The 15568-nt window shown below is 38.0% G+C and overlaps 2 protein-coding genes across 2 annotated transcripts; both read left to right on the top strand.

Moving 5' to 3' along the window:
* The first annotated feature begins 2855 nt into the window (after positions 1-2855).
* On the top strand, positions 2856-5358 carry LOC144716432 (ferritin-3, chloroplastic-like). The gene is made up of 8 exons (XM_078591539.1): positions 2856-3230; positions 3295-3378; positions 3461-3521; positions 3627-3714; positions 4734-4795; positions 4876-4941; positions 5028-5091; positions 5172-5358. Exons 1-8 carry the CDS (start codon positions 2965-2967, stop codon positions 5219-5221), a joined length of 741 nt encoding a protein of 246 aa, XP_078447665.1. The 5' UTR covers positions 2856-2964; the 3' UTR covers positions 5222-5358.
* Positions 5359-12914: 7556 nt separating this feature from the next.
* On the top strand, positions 12915-14749 carry LOC144706586 (NAD(P)-binding Rossmann-fold superfamily protein). Its single transcript, XM_078579583.1, has 6 exons — positions 12915-13079; positions 13145-13317; positions 13384-13569; positions 13985-14147; positions 14210-14396; positions 14470-14749. Exons 1-6 carry the CDS (start codon positions 12962-12964, stop codon positions 14609-14611), a joined length of 969 nt encoding a protein of 322 aa, XP_078435709.1. The 5' UTR covers positions 12915-12961; the 3' UTR covers positions 14612-14749.
* Positions 14750-15568: the final 819 nt, after the last annotated feature.

The raw sequence follows: 15568 nt of genomic DNA on the forward strand, positions 1-15568 counted from the left end.
TTTTAAAATTTTATGAAATTGTAATCCAATATGCAAAATACATGTTATCCACATTCCATTCATCTAGAACTTCCTTCTGATTTGATAAATAGTTGAAAGAAAAAAAACTCCCAATGAATATCAAATAAATGATCAAGTCAATCAGAAAAAAAGATTTTCTTCAATGTTATTCTTTGTAGTTTTGGTTCCAACCCTTTTTCTAAGATTACTTCTCTCCGCACAATGAAAGGTTTAATTTCATGATCAGGTGGTGCACCCAGAAATTCATCAAAAACTTTACGAATTTTAATTATATTCAGCTGCTGATCACAAGATTGGTCCATTTAAGTATTATTTTGATTATCCATAAATAATAGCTGAATATCAAAATTACCATCAGCATTACATGAAATATTTGCATCCTCATTTTCATTGAAATCTTCTTTTCATGAGCGTGTATCATTCCATAGAATTAATATTTTGATCATCTAAACTAACATCTGAAAATCACAAGTTTCAAAACAAGCATTTTTATCTTCATTTTCGAAATATTTTTTTTTCTTCATATGAGCTCATATCATTTCTAGGAGATTCATCCATTTCAAAGAAAATGCATCATCAACATGAACTTCAGAAATATCATCACAAGGGCATTCATCACATTTAACTTGATTTTCATCAAAATCTTCCTCCTCTAATTATTCAATATATTTTGAAAGTGGTTTAGAAAAAAAAAATATCAATTTTTATCTTGTTCATACTTCTCATAAGATATATCTTTTAGCCATCACTACATCCTTCATATAACATTGGCAAAAAGAAATTAATGTTCTGTAAAAAATCCATAATTTTTGAAAAATATTCTTCCTTTTCACAAGTATCAACTATTCTAGGAAGTATGTTCATAATGATATTTCGAAGAATCCTCATCTAGAAAATGCATTGGTATTTAAAATCGTCCTGGTACTCCTTAAAATAATCTAGTAAATATGGATCACTTTGAAAAGAATCATCAATGCGTCCAATCCAATCTTGAATCAACGAATAAGTATTTAATTTTATTTTTGGATATTTACACATTTGAAAATATGGATCTTGAACATTTTTATTTTGAGAAAATTCAAATGAAGTGCATAGGAAGTGTTATGATTTTCATAAATATGATTAGAAAAATCCATAAATTTTGTATGAGATGACTGAAGACAATAATGAAACTGCTCGTCTGAATCATAGGATGCCTCATGAAGATCAAAGCTTTCATCATATCCAGGATCATAATATCCACAATTAATTTTAGGATAATATGAATTCATTCATGATAAAAAAAATTTATACAAGGACATCCAAAATGAATTATTATCAATATGAGGAGCAAAAGTTTTTACCTGCCTCTGAAGACTTCTCTTGGTTTGGTTGACTAGGTTTATGTTCAGAATACACCAGTATATGACAAAGAAAATCCCCAAATAAAAATAAAATAAAATCCCAAATGGCCACTGTTCCCCGGCAATGGCACAAAGGAATAAACTCAAAATTTGGCTGGTAATTAGTCGTTGATATTTGAGTTAATCAATCATAACTTATAAATCTTTACTTATTAAGTAATTTGACTAGTTATGATGAGCAAGAGTCGCCTCTACAGGGAATGGATATTAGGGTAAAAATACTTTTTAAATGATGATTCATGAGGGATGATTGGATATACGTATAAATAGAGGATTTTTATATGATGAATCCAAGGTTGAAAGGGTGATAATTATTATATTATAAGGATCATATGAATAAGAATCATATGATGAATATGTAGGAGGACGTGGATAGATCAAATGTGAATGAGAGCACGAGATAGATGAAGATGTGAAGCGATGGCATATATAGAAGATGAATAAGAAGAGAGGATGATGAAATGGGTGAATGTATGTGGATGGATGACGGTGAAAAAGAATGATGTAAGAAGAAATGATAATAATATAACTAATGGAGTGATGGAAGAATGGATAGATGGTTGTGAGATAGACAGGAGGATGATGGCCTAGAGGATATAGGGTTTTTATATGAGAAGAAGGTAGTGAGATCGAAGATGGCTGTGATAGGGTGAGGTGATGAAAGATAATGATGATGATAATGAGATGATGAAAATAAGGATGTAGATCTGACCAAAGGGATGTGAAGGAGAGAAACCAATGTAACGAAAGAGACTAATCTTAGACTCCTATGTTCCATTGGGATGAAGGTGTTTTCCTGATGCAGGTCAGCCTCTCTACTTCTCTGTTGATCTTCCCCAAGAAAATGATCTCTTCGAAGATAACGCAAAAACATTTAGGAAAAATTATATTTTGACTCAAATAGTCATGGTCTTTCAGAATTTGACATCAGAAAAATCATTAAAAATACTTAAAAATTCCTAAAATTATAAATATCATTCTAAAAATAAATGTAATCAATATAGGCTTGATAATACATATATAATCAATAATACAAATAAACATGTAAATATGGTCATATTAACCTTCTAAAATGCGTGTTATCAACCATCAACAAAGGAATCTTATTATCTGCACATTCATGCCAGTATAAATCCTCGTATCATTATCTCTCCCTGTCTTTCACTTATTTCTAGTTCTCCCATGATGAAATATATATCCAAAATAGAAATATTGGACGCTATCCGTTTCTTTCTGTCCTACCATAACCGGAAGCCCACTAATTGTGGAGGCTTAGCGGGCCTCCCTTTTTTTCTGAATTTTTTACTGAACGACAGTGATGGCCACGCGCTCACCACGCGCCCATCAATAGCTGGCCGAATCTCCGCCGTCCAATAATTCAATGGACGGCCAAGATCCGCCGCTCGCTCCATAAACTCTTCCCCACGTCCACCGCCTCGCCACCGATCTTCTTCTTCACCAGCTTGCTGAGCTTCTTCTCGCATTTGGGGCTCGTCGTCTTCCTCTGCTGTTGAATTTGCGAGAAAATCAGGCAATCGTCATGCTTCTCAAGGCCCCTCCCGTGACGTCTCTCTCCGATTTCCGATCCAGGGGGATCTTCAAGCTTTGTAAAGGGCCCAAGAATGGCCAATCCATGGTGGCGATGTCGTCTTCTGATTCCAGCTCTAGGGTTCTTACTGGGCTCGTTTTTGAGCCTTTCGAAGAGGTGAAGAAGGAGCTCTCCCTCGTTCCCACCGTCCCACATCAGTCTCTAGCCCGCCAGAAGTACTCCGCCGAGTGTGAATCCGCCATCAACGAACAGATCAAGTGCGGCTTTGATCTTCCATTTTATCCGTTTTGAGCTTAGCTTACATTCTTGGTTTGTTTGCAGCGTCGAGTACAACGCTTCCTACGCCTACCATGCTTTGTTTTCCTACTTCGACAGAGATAATGTCGCCCTGAAGGGTCTGGCGAGGTGAGGAGGAAGAAAAATTCTGTTTATCCTTGCTCTTAGCTTCTTCATTCCCTCTTTTGACCAGCATGCCTTGTTTTAAAAGGTTTTTCAAGGAATCCAGCGAGGAGGAAAGGGAGCACGCGGAGAAACTGATGAAATATCAGGTTTTCTTGAACTAGTCTTAGTGCTCAACATCGCCATTACTTGTATTATTGTTCTCGGTGGAGCTATTCTCATGCTTTTTGCCCGATGTTGGTGGTGATTTTTAGAATAAGCGCGGCGGTAGGGTGAAACTCCAGACAATATTGGCCCCTCCCAGTGAATTCGATGACGCTGAGAAAGGCGACGCGCTATATGGTTTGCTTTCCGAGCTCTAATTTATTATATTATTCTTGGTAATCCTTGCACCCGGAACTAATTCAGCTTCGTTTAATATTATTTCGGCCTCTACCCATGACGATGATGAGAGCTACGTTTTGTGCTTTATAATTCTCCCAACCCTGGTCGAATTTTCGATCGAATCGACTTTTCTATTCGATTTTCAAATAGTCAATTGGTTTTTATCGATCGTCACCGTTTAAAGATGACCGATTAAAAGAAAGAATAGTAATCCGTCTATGAACGATGAAAAACATAAATAGTATCCTTGCTCTGCCTATTTCTCTTTTTAGATCACGATACATTGATACTTATTTTTGAGTTAGGTGTTTGGCAATCTGGACTTTAGTGAGCTTCCTATGTGGCAGCCCCTAATTGAATCCCATTGGATTGAACCGATCTTGATCAAGACCTTCAGATCGATCAAATCTTAAGATCTGACCCAATCTGATTATCTATTGATTTTATTGGCAGATTTGAATAATTTTCTATCTTTCACAATCTGGAATTTATCGTGCTTTTCACATGTCTCCTAATAAGATCCCGTCCAAATGGACCGACCGACTCATCGATCATCGAAGACCCGCTTCATCAGATTGATCGATTCATCCCATTTTCTGATCGGTTAGATCTTTTAGATCAACTAGGCAGAACGTGTGAAGTTCGAGTCATATAGATCGAATCTTTTGAGCTGATACAGTATCCAATCTCTCCCCACATCATATGAGTTCGCGGGCATCTGGAGATTTTTGGCAGATTTTAATGACTTTCGGTTCCTGTTTATCTAGAGATTTTTTATGGCATATTTTAATGATTTTCTTCCACATCATATTAGCTGTTAATATTATGTTTAATCCTTCAACTTCTACCCATGACAACTATGGAAGTAATATTTTATGCTTTATTATTCCCCAAGTAGAACATTCCTGCTGCCTGGTGATTTTTCTGGCCGATTCGAGTAAGATATAATTCTTATGATTTCATCTTTGGTATTTCAGTCATGGAGCTCAGTCTGTCTCTTGAAAAGCTGGTAAACGAGAAACTACTAAATCTGCATGCTGTGAGTTTTCTTCCGACGTGTTCTTGCTCCCAAGTTAACTCTTTCAAAAATCATTGAGCTCCTATTTTTCGAATGCTCAGGTGGCCACACGATGCGGTGATGTCCAGCTAGCAGACATCATTGAGACCGAGTACTTGGGTGAGCAGGTGAGAATAATACAAATACTTGGCTCATTGAGAGCTTCAATAATCATCCTCCAGAAAATCATGGCTGCCTGGAAAAATCAACACAGGTGGAGTCAATTAAGAAGATATCAGAGTATGTGGCGCAGCTGAGGAGGGTGGGAAAAGGACATGGTGAGTCCCCCTTCATCGCCTCTTTCCTTCACCAACAAATCTTATGTCTAAATTGTTTATGTAATTATCTGTGATTTTAGGAGTTTGGCACTTCGATCAGATGCTTCTGAGCGAAGGAGATGCTGCCTGAAGGAGGAGAGACTGTTTCTATTTCCTACTATGCTTCCAGGCCAAGCCATCTGCTTTCTTCCTCAGGTGACAGAGTACAACCATGGTTTTGCCTCGGTCTTTCTTAGTAATAAACCACTAAATGGATTTTCGCTTGCATCTCTCGTCCCCAATCTTTTTGAGTGTGGCAGAGGGTTTGGCATGTCTAGACAGCTGGAATGTGTCAAAACCTCCTGGCCGGTAATATAAAGTTGAGTGATTGATTGCATTCCTGCCACAAAGCACTTGCTCATGGTTGGTGCAGCTTTTTCTAGGCTAGGTGGATTAGGGCCACCATTATTTTTTACCCATAAAAGGAAATAGGATGTTATACATGGCAAAGGGCTTTCCCTTTGTCATGTAGAACATGCTACTGTTTTTGATATTTTGTTTTGATGTTTTTCATAGAACAAGAGGTCTCTTCCCCTCTTCCATACTCTCTCTCTCCATTGGAGGAAAGGGTTTCCTGTTGATGGTGACAATGTGAGGGCCTACAAGGCTAACGATATGATATGATCCCAGCCAAGGATTGTATCGAGAAGGAAGAGGGAGCTGACCTTGGTGGAATGGATGACGCCAAGGAAGCGTGGGTGGTGGAGTGGGCATCACTTCACTTCACTTCACACACTTCACTTCACTTCACTTCACACACTTCAGTTCACTTCACTTCACACTTCACTTCACTCCACTTCACGCTTCACTTCACTTCACACTTCACTTCACACTTCACTTCACACTTCACACTTCACACTTCACACTTCACTTCACACTTCACACCTCACACCTCACACCTTACACCTTACACCTCACACCTCACACCTATAACTCAAACACACCTATTATAAAGTGGTACACCTTACACCTCACACCTCACACCTATAACTCAAACACACCTATAACTCAAATACACCCATAAGCGGGACCACCACCCAATAGCATGTTGCTGTCAGAAGCAGAACCCCGTATTTCTTCCAAAGAATCTCTTAATTGTTCCAGAACAACTAGAAATAGATTCTTTAACCAGAAGGAATTCAGTTCCGATGTACAGAGTGGAAGTCGTTGAGTAAGATAGTAGCTACAAAATGGGAAACAGTGCGAGTGATTCAAAATACTGGCCTCCACCGAGGAGGGCTACATATTAAAACAGAAATGAAAGACGATAATGGCCCTAGTGGGCTTACTAGAGGGAGTAGATCATAACGCGATGATGCCATGGTTATTCTTCTTGTGTTGGTCCTTTGGTTGTGCTCATTATTTAAAGATTCATTCATGCCCACCTACATGTCTGTGAATGCGTTCATACTAAAGTGGTATCAGAGTTGGGGACCTGTTATGGCTTCCAAACTGTCATTAATACATTATATTTAAGAATGAACTGAAAACAGATGTCCACGTAAATACTATGTAATTAATAAGTATCAAGGGGCTGATCTAAGGAAGGCAGAAATCTAATATTGAAAATTTTCATGAGTATGAAAATGAAAGAAATGAGATTTGGGAATATATTTTTATGAACTTTTCTGAATTTTAAATACTTTAATATAAATGTCTGGGATATTTTTTGGGGCAGAAATGAAATAAAAATATTAAAATAATGTATTTGACATTCAAAAATAGAATTATACTGTTAACATTTGTATACTATTTTCTCTTAATTAATGTCAAGCAAAAAAGGATTAAGAAATGTAACATATGATTTATAGAGATTTTTCTAGAATTTATTTCAAGCTTTGAACATCTAGAAATGTAGTTTAGGGAATTTTAATATACAATTTTGGCATGCAGAAAAACGCAACTATCTCTGTGGTGGTCAGTGGTAATGGGTCAATTGTTGGGTCAACAGGCATAGTTCAAATGATTTAACCTGGCTCAGCTGGTTGGCCTGAATATGGAATTGGCCAAAAAATGAGAAAGCCTGAAAGGGTACCTCCTTTGGACCAGCAACCGATTCACAGACCCCTTGATGATAGGTGGACGAAGGGCTGTGGATGCAGCTACTTCATTACATGTGCTGCCCCCAAAATCATGGGCAGCAAGGAATGCCCGAGAAACTCTAGATCTAAAAGGGTAAACAGCAGAATTTTATGTTTCTTAAAGAGATGAGCTGGAGAGATGGAGGGGTGATAAGTCCAAATTTATGGGTTTAATGTCATTGTTTCAACTTAGACTTAGTCAAAGATATTTATGAAAATTTCTACTTAAATATTCTATAGTTAATTTGGGGAAAGTAAGGGGTCAATCCACAGACAGGCAGAACTTTTAATTTCAGTTTTTTTCTTAAGCTAGGAATGAAAGAAATGAGTTTAAAAGTGAGAAATATAATTATGTGATTTTTGAGATTTCTGGTAAATTTATATAATTTTCTATGATTTAAATGGAAGCTAAAATACAAAGAAAACACTAAAATATTTTATTATAATTTTCTTAATTTTAATTAACACCCAAAATAGAAAATAAATATATTTAGATTTTTCTGGAATTAAATTCACACCAAAAACCACTAGAAATAACAAATATGATTACTAGATATATTTGTTTAGAATTTTTTAATTTTTAAATCACTAGAAATTTATTTTAGAGATTTTTTAATTTTAGAGATTTTTTAATTTTAGAGATTCATAAATTTTTACGAATCTTAAATGCATAAAAAAAAAATTTTTAGGACCGGTTCATACCAGTTTGAATTAGTCGAGTAGTTCTCGTTCTTAGCCAAAATTCGCCTAAGTTCTCTGCAGAGGGAGCGCCATTATGCCTGGCAGGCGTGCCGCTGCGTGCGCGTTCGGCCGGCAGTCAAAGGTGCATGCTTGTGCAAGCGAGCTGCCTTGCAGCTCACATCACCGCACATTAGCGGCTGTGATGGTAAAATACAATTTCAAAGGGTAAAAATGAATTTTTTAATGTAATTTTTTTAAAAGAAGAAGTGGGGAATGATGGAGGGTCTAGAAAGAGAAATGAGAAAGATTTCAGAGAGAGAAAGGAATAAGAATAGAAAGAGAAAGTGGTCTAAATGAGGAGATAGAGAGAGAAAGTGAAGAAATGGTGTAGGAGTTAGAAGTCGATTTTGAAGGTGAAAATTTGGATTTAATTGTTCTCCTCTATGAAAAAATGCATGAAATGCAGCGGAATAAAATTTCTTAAAATTAAACTTCACTCAAAACATTGAACCTTTCTAGCAGGGCTTATTCTTGACGAAGTGGGATCGAGACGGCTCTCTTGACGCCCTCCAGAAGTATCCACACCAGCAGATAAGCTTTGGGACTCCTCTTGATCTCTACTAGAGAGCCTAGATGATCTCCTCACCATCCAAGGCTCTCTTGGGGAAGATTCAACACTCTCAAGCTAGTGAGAGGAAAGGAAAGGCTCAAGAGGGGTAAAGTTAGGTCTTGCATGGGTGAACTAAAATTTGCCCATCTCTTAACCTTAGGTAGGGGCCCATTTAGGGAAATCTCATTATCCTAATTATATTGGGCCCATATACTCTTGGGCTTCCATTTAAGAAATCACATTTCTCCAATGGATCATTACTCTAGATAATATCACATAGATTCTCATGCCTTATTTGTGTGTGACCCTCTAGGCCCATGTACAACCAAGTTAAAGGTCATTTGAACATAACAACACTTGTTTGTCCAATCATCAATTATGATCATCATCATGAACTATAATTGATGGTCCAACTAATACTATGGACTAGGATGGATTCCAACAAGTGAAGGTACCAAGATACACCTCTTATCCTTGGAAATACAAAGGAGGTGTTATCTCACTTCATGGAACCTGCCAGTCATAGTTCCCATGATCGTATAGCTCCCTAATGATCCTTGGGATATGGTTAACCGTCGAATCCCACTTCCATCATAGGATTGTTCTAATGTTTGGTGTTGTGTTTCATCATAAGAGAACTCTCTCTTTGAATCAATCACTACCATGGCCAGGGTTTGTTCAAGCATTCTCTTCCATGAGTCAATACCCCTTTTGATAGGGATGGACAATTCCCTGAAATTCATTCAATCATCTCCATCAGATTGTTGATGAACCCAACACAAATCAGTTGAACTCCTTTGATAAGAAGTCATTTACTATGGTCAGAGTATACCCTTCCTCTCACAAGATGTCTTTGATGATTCAGGTCGAGGGATCACAATCATAACTACGACATGTGAATCATTCTGATTGACATATTAGGTTAACCACCATTCAGCGATTCACCTTTGGATCAGCTCAGTGAACTCTTTCTTAAAGAGCACCCACCACTTGTCCTAGGTGTCTCCACACCAATGACTTACAAGATCAATCATACTCACCCAGTGAGTTCGATCAAGTGATGCTTTGTTATCAGGATTGATTGATGCCCTTCTCAATAATCCAAGAATAGGAACAGGTTTAAGGTTGTGTGATTAAGATCTAATAATTCCTGCGTTGACATCTCATGTCAACTCATTTGATCTCCACACCAATCCTAGGGCTCCATCATCAATAAACTCGATAATGAATAAGTAAACTTCCATTGCGTTCATTAATGTTATAGAATTACATGTTCAATAGTGATTTTGGCTATTATGCCACCTATATTTCCATCATGAAAATGGTTGAGATTTTTCATGAAATTTCAGGGAACAAATTAGAGGTATGGATCAAGATTTAGAGATAGAAAAAGTGGGTTATAGAGAGGGAAAAAATGTATTTAGGGTGAGAAAGTGATTGAATCAAAGGGGAAATGGATAGAGAATGATGGGAAAATAGAAATTGAAGTTCCTAAAACCTCAATGCAAGTCTATTGAGCCCTAAATGCTTTATTTAAAGTCTGGATCTTTATATTTCTCCAGGGTCAGGAATTTTTCAATGCAAATAAGAGATGAGATTGAATGAAAACTTCAACAAACTTACATCAAGCAGGTTCAACAACCTGCATTCTGAAATATGCCTTGTCCTGCTGGCCAGCCACTTGCTAGTGCATGTCCAGAATAAGGGAAAATGAGGGAGGTAAAAAGTATCTATACATAGGAAGAATTACTCAAATACCCATTTAGGCATTTTCTATTCTCTTTCCTTTCCATTTTGCCTCTTTTTCTCTATTGGTTGAGAGCTTTTCCTTGTAATCTTCAGTGTCTTTCTTTGTAAAGTGTTTGGTAGGCCAATAGGCAGATCAGGTCAGGTCATGGTCCACTCCCTCTGCTTGCTCTTTTGGAGGCCCACAACACAATTTGATCATTTCAAGCTCATTAGGAGAATCAATGAGCTCCCAAAAATTCTCCAAGTCCTTAAGAGTGGTATGTTCTCATTCCTGTAAATTTCTGCACAAGTGTAACTATAAAATACTCATCAGTAATAAAACTGCTTGACTTCAAAGAAGTTGAGGACTTTAGTTAAAAATAGCCATAATGCGCAAAAATGGAATTTTCATAAATATTCAGTTAATCCTAATAATAACATGATAAATTCAAAATTCATAAGACCAAAATCATATAAAATACATGAGACTATGCATTGATCATGTTACCAAGGGGCCTAGTGAGGGAAAGTGATCTACATGAAGAAATAGAGATAGAAAATGAGAAATAGAGATAGAAAACAGAATTTGGAGCTGCTAATGGTTTAGTTTTGTGATGAAATTTTAGAAATATGAAATAAATACCTTTATGCTGGTTTATGTTGAGGAAATTATATTATAAATATAGAAACTTGGGAAAATCAAAAGACATAGAGAGAGTGTAAAAATGATGAAGGAGACGATGGGAATGGAATTCAGAGCTGGTAATGGTTAGATTTAATGATGCAATTTTAAGGGCATATACTAGAGATATGGATGAAGGTTTAGAAAGATAGATGACTCTATAGAGAGAAAGTGATCAAAATGAAGATATAGAAGAATAAAGTGATAAAAGTAAAATATAAAGTGAAGAATAATTAATTATATGATGAGAATAGAATTTGGAGCCAGAAATTTATGTTTTTATGACAAAGAATGAATTGCATTGATTACTAAGTAATATAAACCTAGTTGTCCACAGCATAAAGCTGCAAAGTGGCTACATAAGCAAAAGAGAGAAATGAAACATCTAGTTATTTTATCATGATGCTCCCTCCCATTGACATGACTGATGAGTAAATGCTTCCAAGAACAACATACCATGCATTTTGTATGGAAAAGGAAGGTTAAGATGTATAAAATTGGTTTCCAAAGAAGCAAACTAAATAACTGAATTGAGAATTGAAGAAAATGATACTCAAGAAAAAAATGTCCATAGAAGGAAAAAAGAGCAATGAACATGACGTCATTGAACCAGCTGCTAAGGACAACAACATGGCATGAATTTCAAATCAAAATGGAAGATGACATAGTCTTGCACAATGATGTATGATCATGATGTTCCTACCTTAAAAATGTATATTTTTACTAGTCTCACATACATCCATGTTCTAATAAATTTATATTCTTTTCGGCTTCACAATGCCATGAATTTCAAATCAAAATGTAAGATTACATAGTCTTGCACAATGATGTATGATCACGATGTTCCTACCTTAAAAATGTTTATTTTTACCAGTGTCACATACATCCATGTTATAATAAACTTACATTATTTTCGGCTTAACAATGCAATAAATACCTGCACACTTCTAAAGTACTTTCTACTGTGTCAACTTTGTTTTACTCTATTTAAGGCTCTACAAGATAGAGCATCTTATACAAGATAACTTTGTTTTACGATGGCATCTTGTACAAGATAAACCAATGAAAACCAAGGAGATAGAGCATACTATAATAGCAAAACAAAACATGACGTCTCCCACTACGACCGTCAATGTCAACAAGATACAGTTTATACAAGGACAAAATAAAACATAGCGTGTCACTAGGGATTGGCATGCGTCGTCACTAGGGATCGACATGCGTCATCCGTCACATCACGCGTCACTGTGACAGAAATGTGATGGATGACATGACGGTGACAGTTTTAGGGGTCCGTGACGGTGACGGTGACGGTGATGGATGACGAAGTGGTCGTGATGGGGACATGACGGTGACGGAATGCCCAGGATGCATGACGTGACGGAACGGCCGTCACGGATTACAGCCATGACGGAATTTTGGAAAAGTTAAACGGACAGAAAATACATATAAAAATTATTATTTTTAATCTTTCTGACGACCTAGATTTTGCCACGTGATGTGGCAATTTCGATTTCCTGGCATTTTGCACAGAAGTCCCTATTTTTTTTGCACGCGCAAACTGATGCCACCTAGAAATTTTAGAAACAGTCAGTGTTCCTTCGGGGACATCCGATAAAATTGGAACACACAAGGATCCTGGGCAAGGATGACACACACAAATCTAGAAATGGTCCGCCTATAAATAATTGGAGATATACCCTTCCGTTCAAGTAGAGTTTTATTCACGTCGCCGGTGACGGTGACGCCGTCACGTTGAAGGGGACGTGATGGGATGCCCTACGAGGGACGGTGACAGGAACGTGACAAATTTTTTTTGCATTCTGGGACGCGTGATGGGACGGTGACGTGACGAAACTTTCGTCACGTCACCGTCCGTCACGTTCCGTCGTCCGTTCCGTCACGTCCAGAGCGTCACGTCCCGGACGTGGCGTTCCCCAGGTGTCACACTACGACCATCAACGTTAACGGGATAGATATTAGTTCACCTTTCAGTCGTGGCTTCTCACTGTAGTTTGTTCTTCTTCAGAAGCTCGCCCGGCTTTGATCATGGCGGGGGAGCAGCGACGAGTCTGTGTTACTGGCGGAAGCGGCTTCATCGGATCAACTCTGGTTTCGCAATTGCTCGACAAGGGCTACGCCGTCAACGCCACCGTTCAAAATCTAAGTCGGTACTCAATTTCTTCCCCTTCACGGCCGTCAAATTGGAAGATTGATTCGATCTGTGCGCAGATGATGAATTGGAGACGAAGCATCTGCTCGATCTTCCCGGCGCTTCATCTGCACTCCGCCTGTTTCAGATCGACCTCCTCGACTACGACTCCGTCCTTGCCGCCGTCCGCGGCGTCGCAGGCGTCATCCACCTCGCTTCTCCTTGCATTGTCGATCGCGTCCGCAATCCCGAGGTTCTGATCTTCTTCCCTGCTTGAAATTTTGAAATTTTTTTGTTGATTTCTTCTATTTCTCCGCAGAACGAGCTCCTTGATCCGGCCGTTAAGGGCACGATCAACGTGCTCCGCGCGGCTAAGGAATGCGGGGTGAAGAAGGTCGTGGTCACATCCTCTATCTCTGCCATTATTCCAAGCCCTCGCTGGCCCGCAGATGTAATCCGGGACGAGGAATGCTGGACTGATCTCGATTACTGCAAGGAAAACGAGGTTCGTTTCATGAATTTTCGTCTCAAAAACTGGCTTCATCGTCATAAGTCCTATAATTTTCACCATAGAACGAGTTTTCCATTTTTTTGTCGTAGTGATCAAGAAGAAAAAACAATGGCAGTCATTTTCTGCTAGATTCAAAGATCTTTCCTCTTACTCTTCTATAATAAATACCGAAATATGAAAGTGTACGATCTAATCTATTCAATATTTCCGCAAAAGATGTTGTCCTAATGGATAAAAGAAATAACTTCAGTGGATACAACAAAGATTTCCTCTTACTCTTATGTAAGAATACTGAAATTTATCTTTTGAGGATAATATTTAACTTATGTCTCAGATAATACTAATATCCAATCTGGTCCAAATAGAAATATTGCTGGATTCATGATGTTCGTACTTTCATTTGTGACAGTTGTGGTATCCTGCTTCAAAAACTCTAGCGGAGAAAGCGGCCTGGGATTTTGCAAGAGAGAGTAAGATTAATGTGGTTGTCATCAATCCCGGCACTGTTCTTGGTCCTGTTCTTCCCCCTCAGCTCAATGCTAGCATGGCAATGCTCGTCCGCCTCCTTCAAGGTAAGATACGATGACATATTTTCAATTTTTTTCCTATATAAAAAAAACTTGTTTATTTGCAGGCTGCTCTGAGGGGTACAGGGACTTCTTCATGGGTCCTGTTCATGTCAAAGACGTAGCTGCAGCTCACATCCTGGTTTACGAAAGTGATTCTGCCAAAGGGAGGCATCTCTGTGTCGAATCCATTTCTCACTGGAGTGATTTTGCTTCCCAAGTAGCCCATCTCTATCCAGATTTCAAAGTTCCCCGGTTCGTAATTTCTGATCTTGATCCTGAAAAAAAATGTTCTTCCTGTGATCTGAAATTTACTATTTTGCTGCAGTTTTCCAGAGGATACCCAGCCTGGACTGCGGAGGGCAAAGGATCCATCAAAAAAGCTGATCGATCTTGGTCTCCACTTTGCATCCACAGAGGAAATCATCAAGGATGCAGTGGAATGTCTGAAGCTCCGCGGTTTCATTTGATCATGTTTGCAACATGGGATCTGGAATCTCTTCCTTCGGTAATATAACCATCAGAAGTACAACTATTTATCTCATTCTAATTCCTGACTAAGGCCGGTGGTCACTAAAGGGGGAGAAAGCCCCCAATCCTTGTTCTCAGAGCACTCATCATCACCTTTATGAGATCAAGTGAGACAAGAGTTTGTTTGAGCAAATATGACGTCTGCAGAGTTAGGGGAGGATGGTTACTAGGGATCTCGCGTCCTGATACCGGTATCAGATTATGGTACTGGGACGGATGCTGTACTGGATACCAAAAATCAAATTTTAAATATTTATTTTTTTCGATATCTGGATATTGGATATCAGATATCAGATATCAGGTATCGGATACCGAAAATCAAATTTACAGATGTCAGATATCGGTCTCCGTCTCGATGTCGTCATCCGCCTCTGTCTCTCGGGGACGATGACGATATCAGACATCAGACTTAGATATCGGATTTCGATATCCAACTTAGAAAGGTTGTGTAAAAATATATTTAATCATCATAATTTCAGTTTGGAGAGGATATAGGTGGGCCAGCGGTTTAGCAGTGATCTTTCTAAATTACAAACTAGCTCGTTTAGTATATACCTCTCAAACTTCTTGTTTTCTTCCATATGGAATAACAGGATTCGGAGTTTAACACTAAACTCCGAATCCTATTGTCCCATATGGAAGAAAACAAAAATTTTAAGCTGTCTTTATTGAACGAGAAAGTATTAAATTAAATATATATTCATTACATCTTAAATGAGGTAATACTATAGTGATAAATTATTAAAATATTATTAAATTATTTAATATATATCCTACAGCATTCTTTATAAGAGCTCAAAATTTCTGTTTTCTTTCATATGGGACAATAGGATACAGAGTTTAGTGTTAAACTCCAAATCCTGTTATCCCATATGTACGAAAACAAGAAGTTTGAG

This window comes from Wolffia australiana, chromosome 1, assembly GCF_029677425.1.
Source record: "Wolffia australiana isolate 7733 chromosome 1, ASM2967742v1".
Lineage (NCBI taxonomy): Eukaryota > Viridiplantae > Streptophyta > Magnoliopsida > Alismatales > Araceae > Wolffia > Wolffia australiana.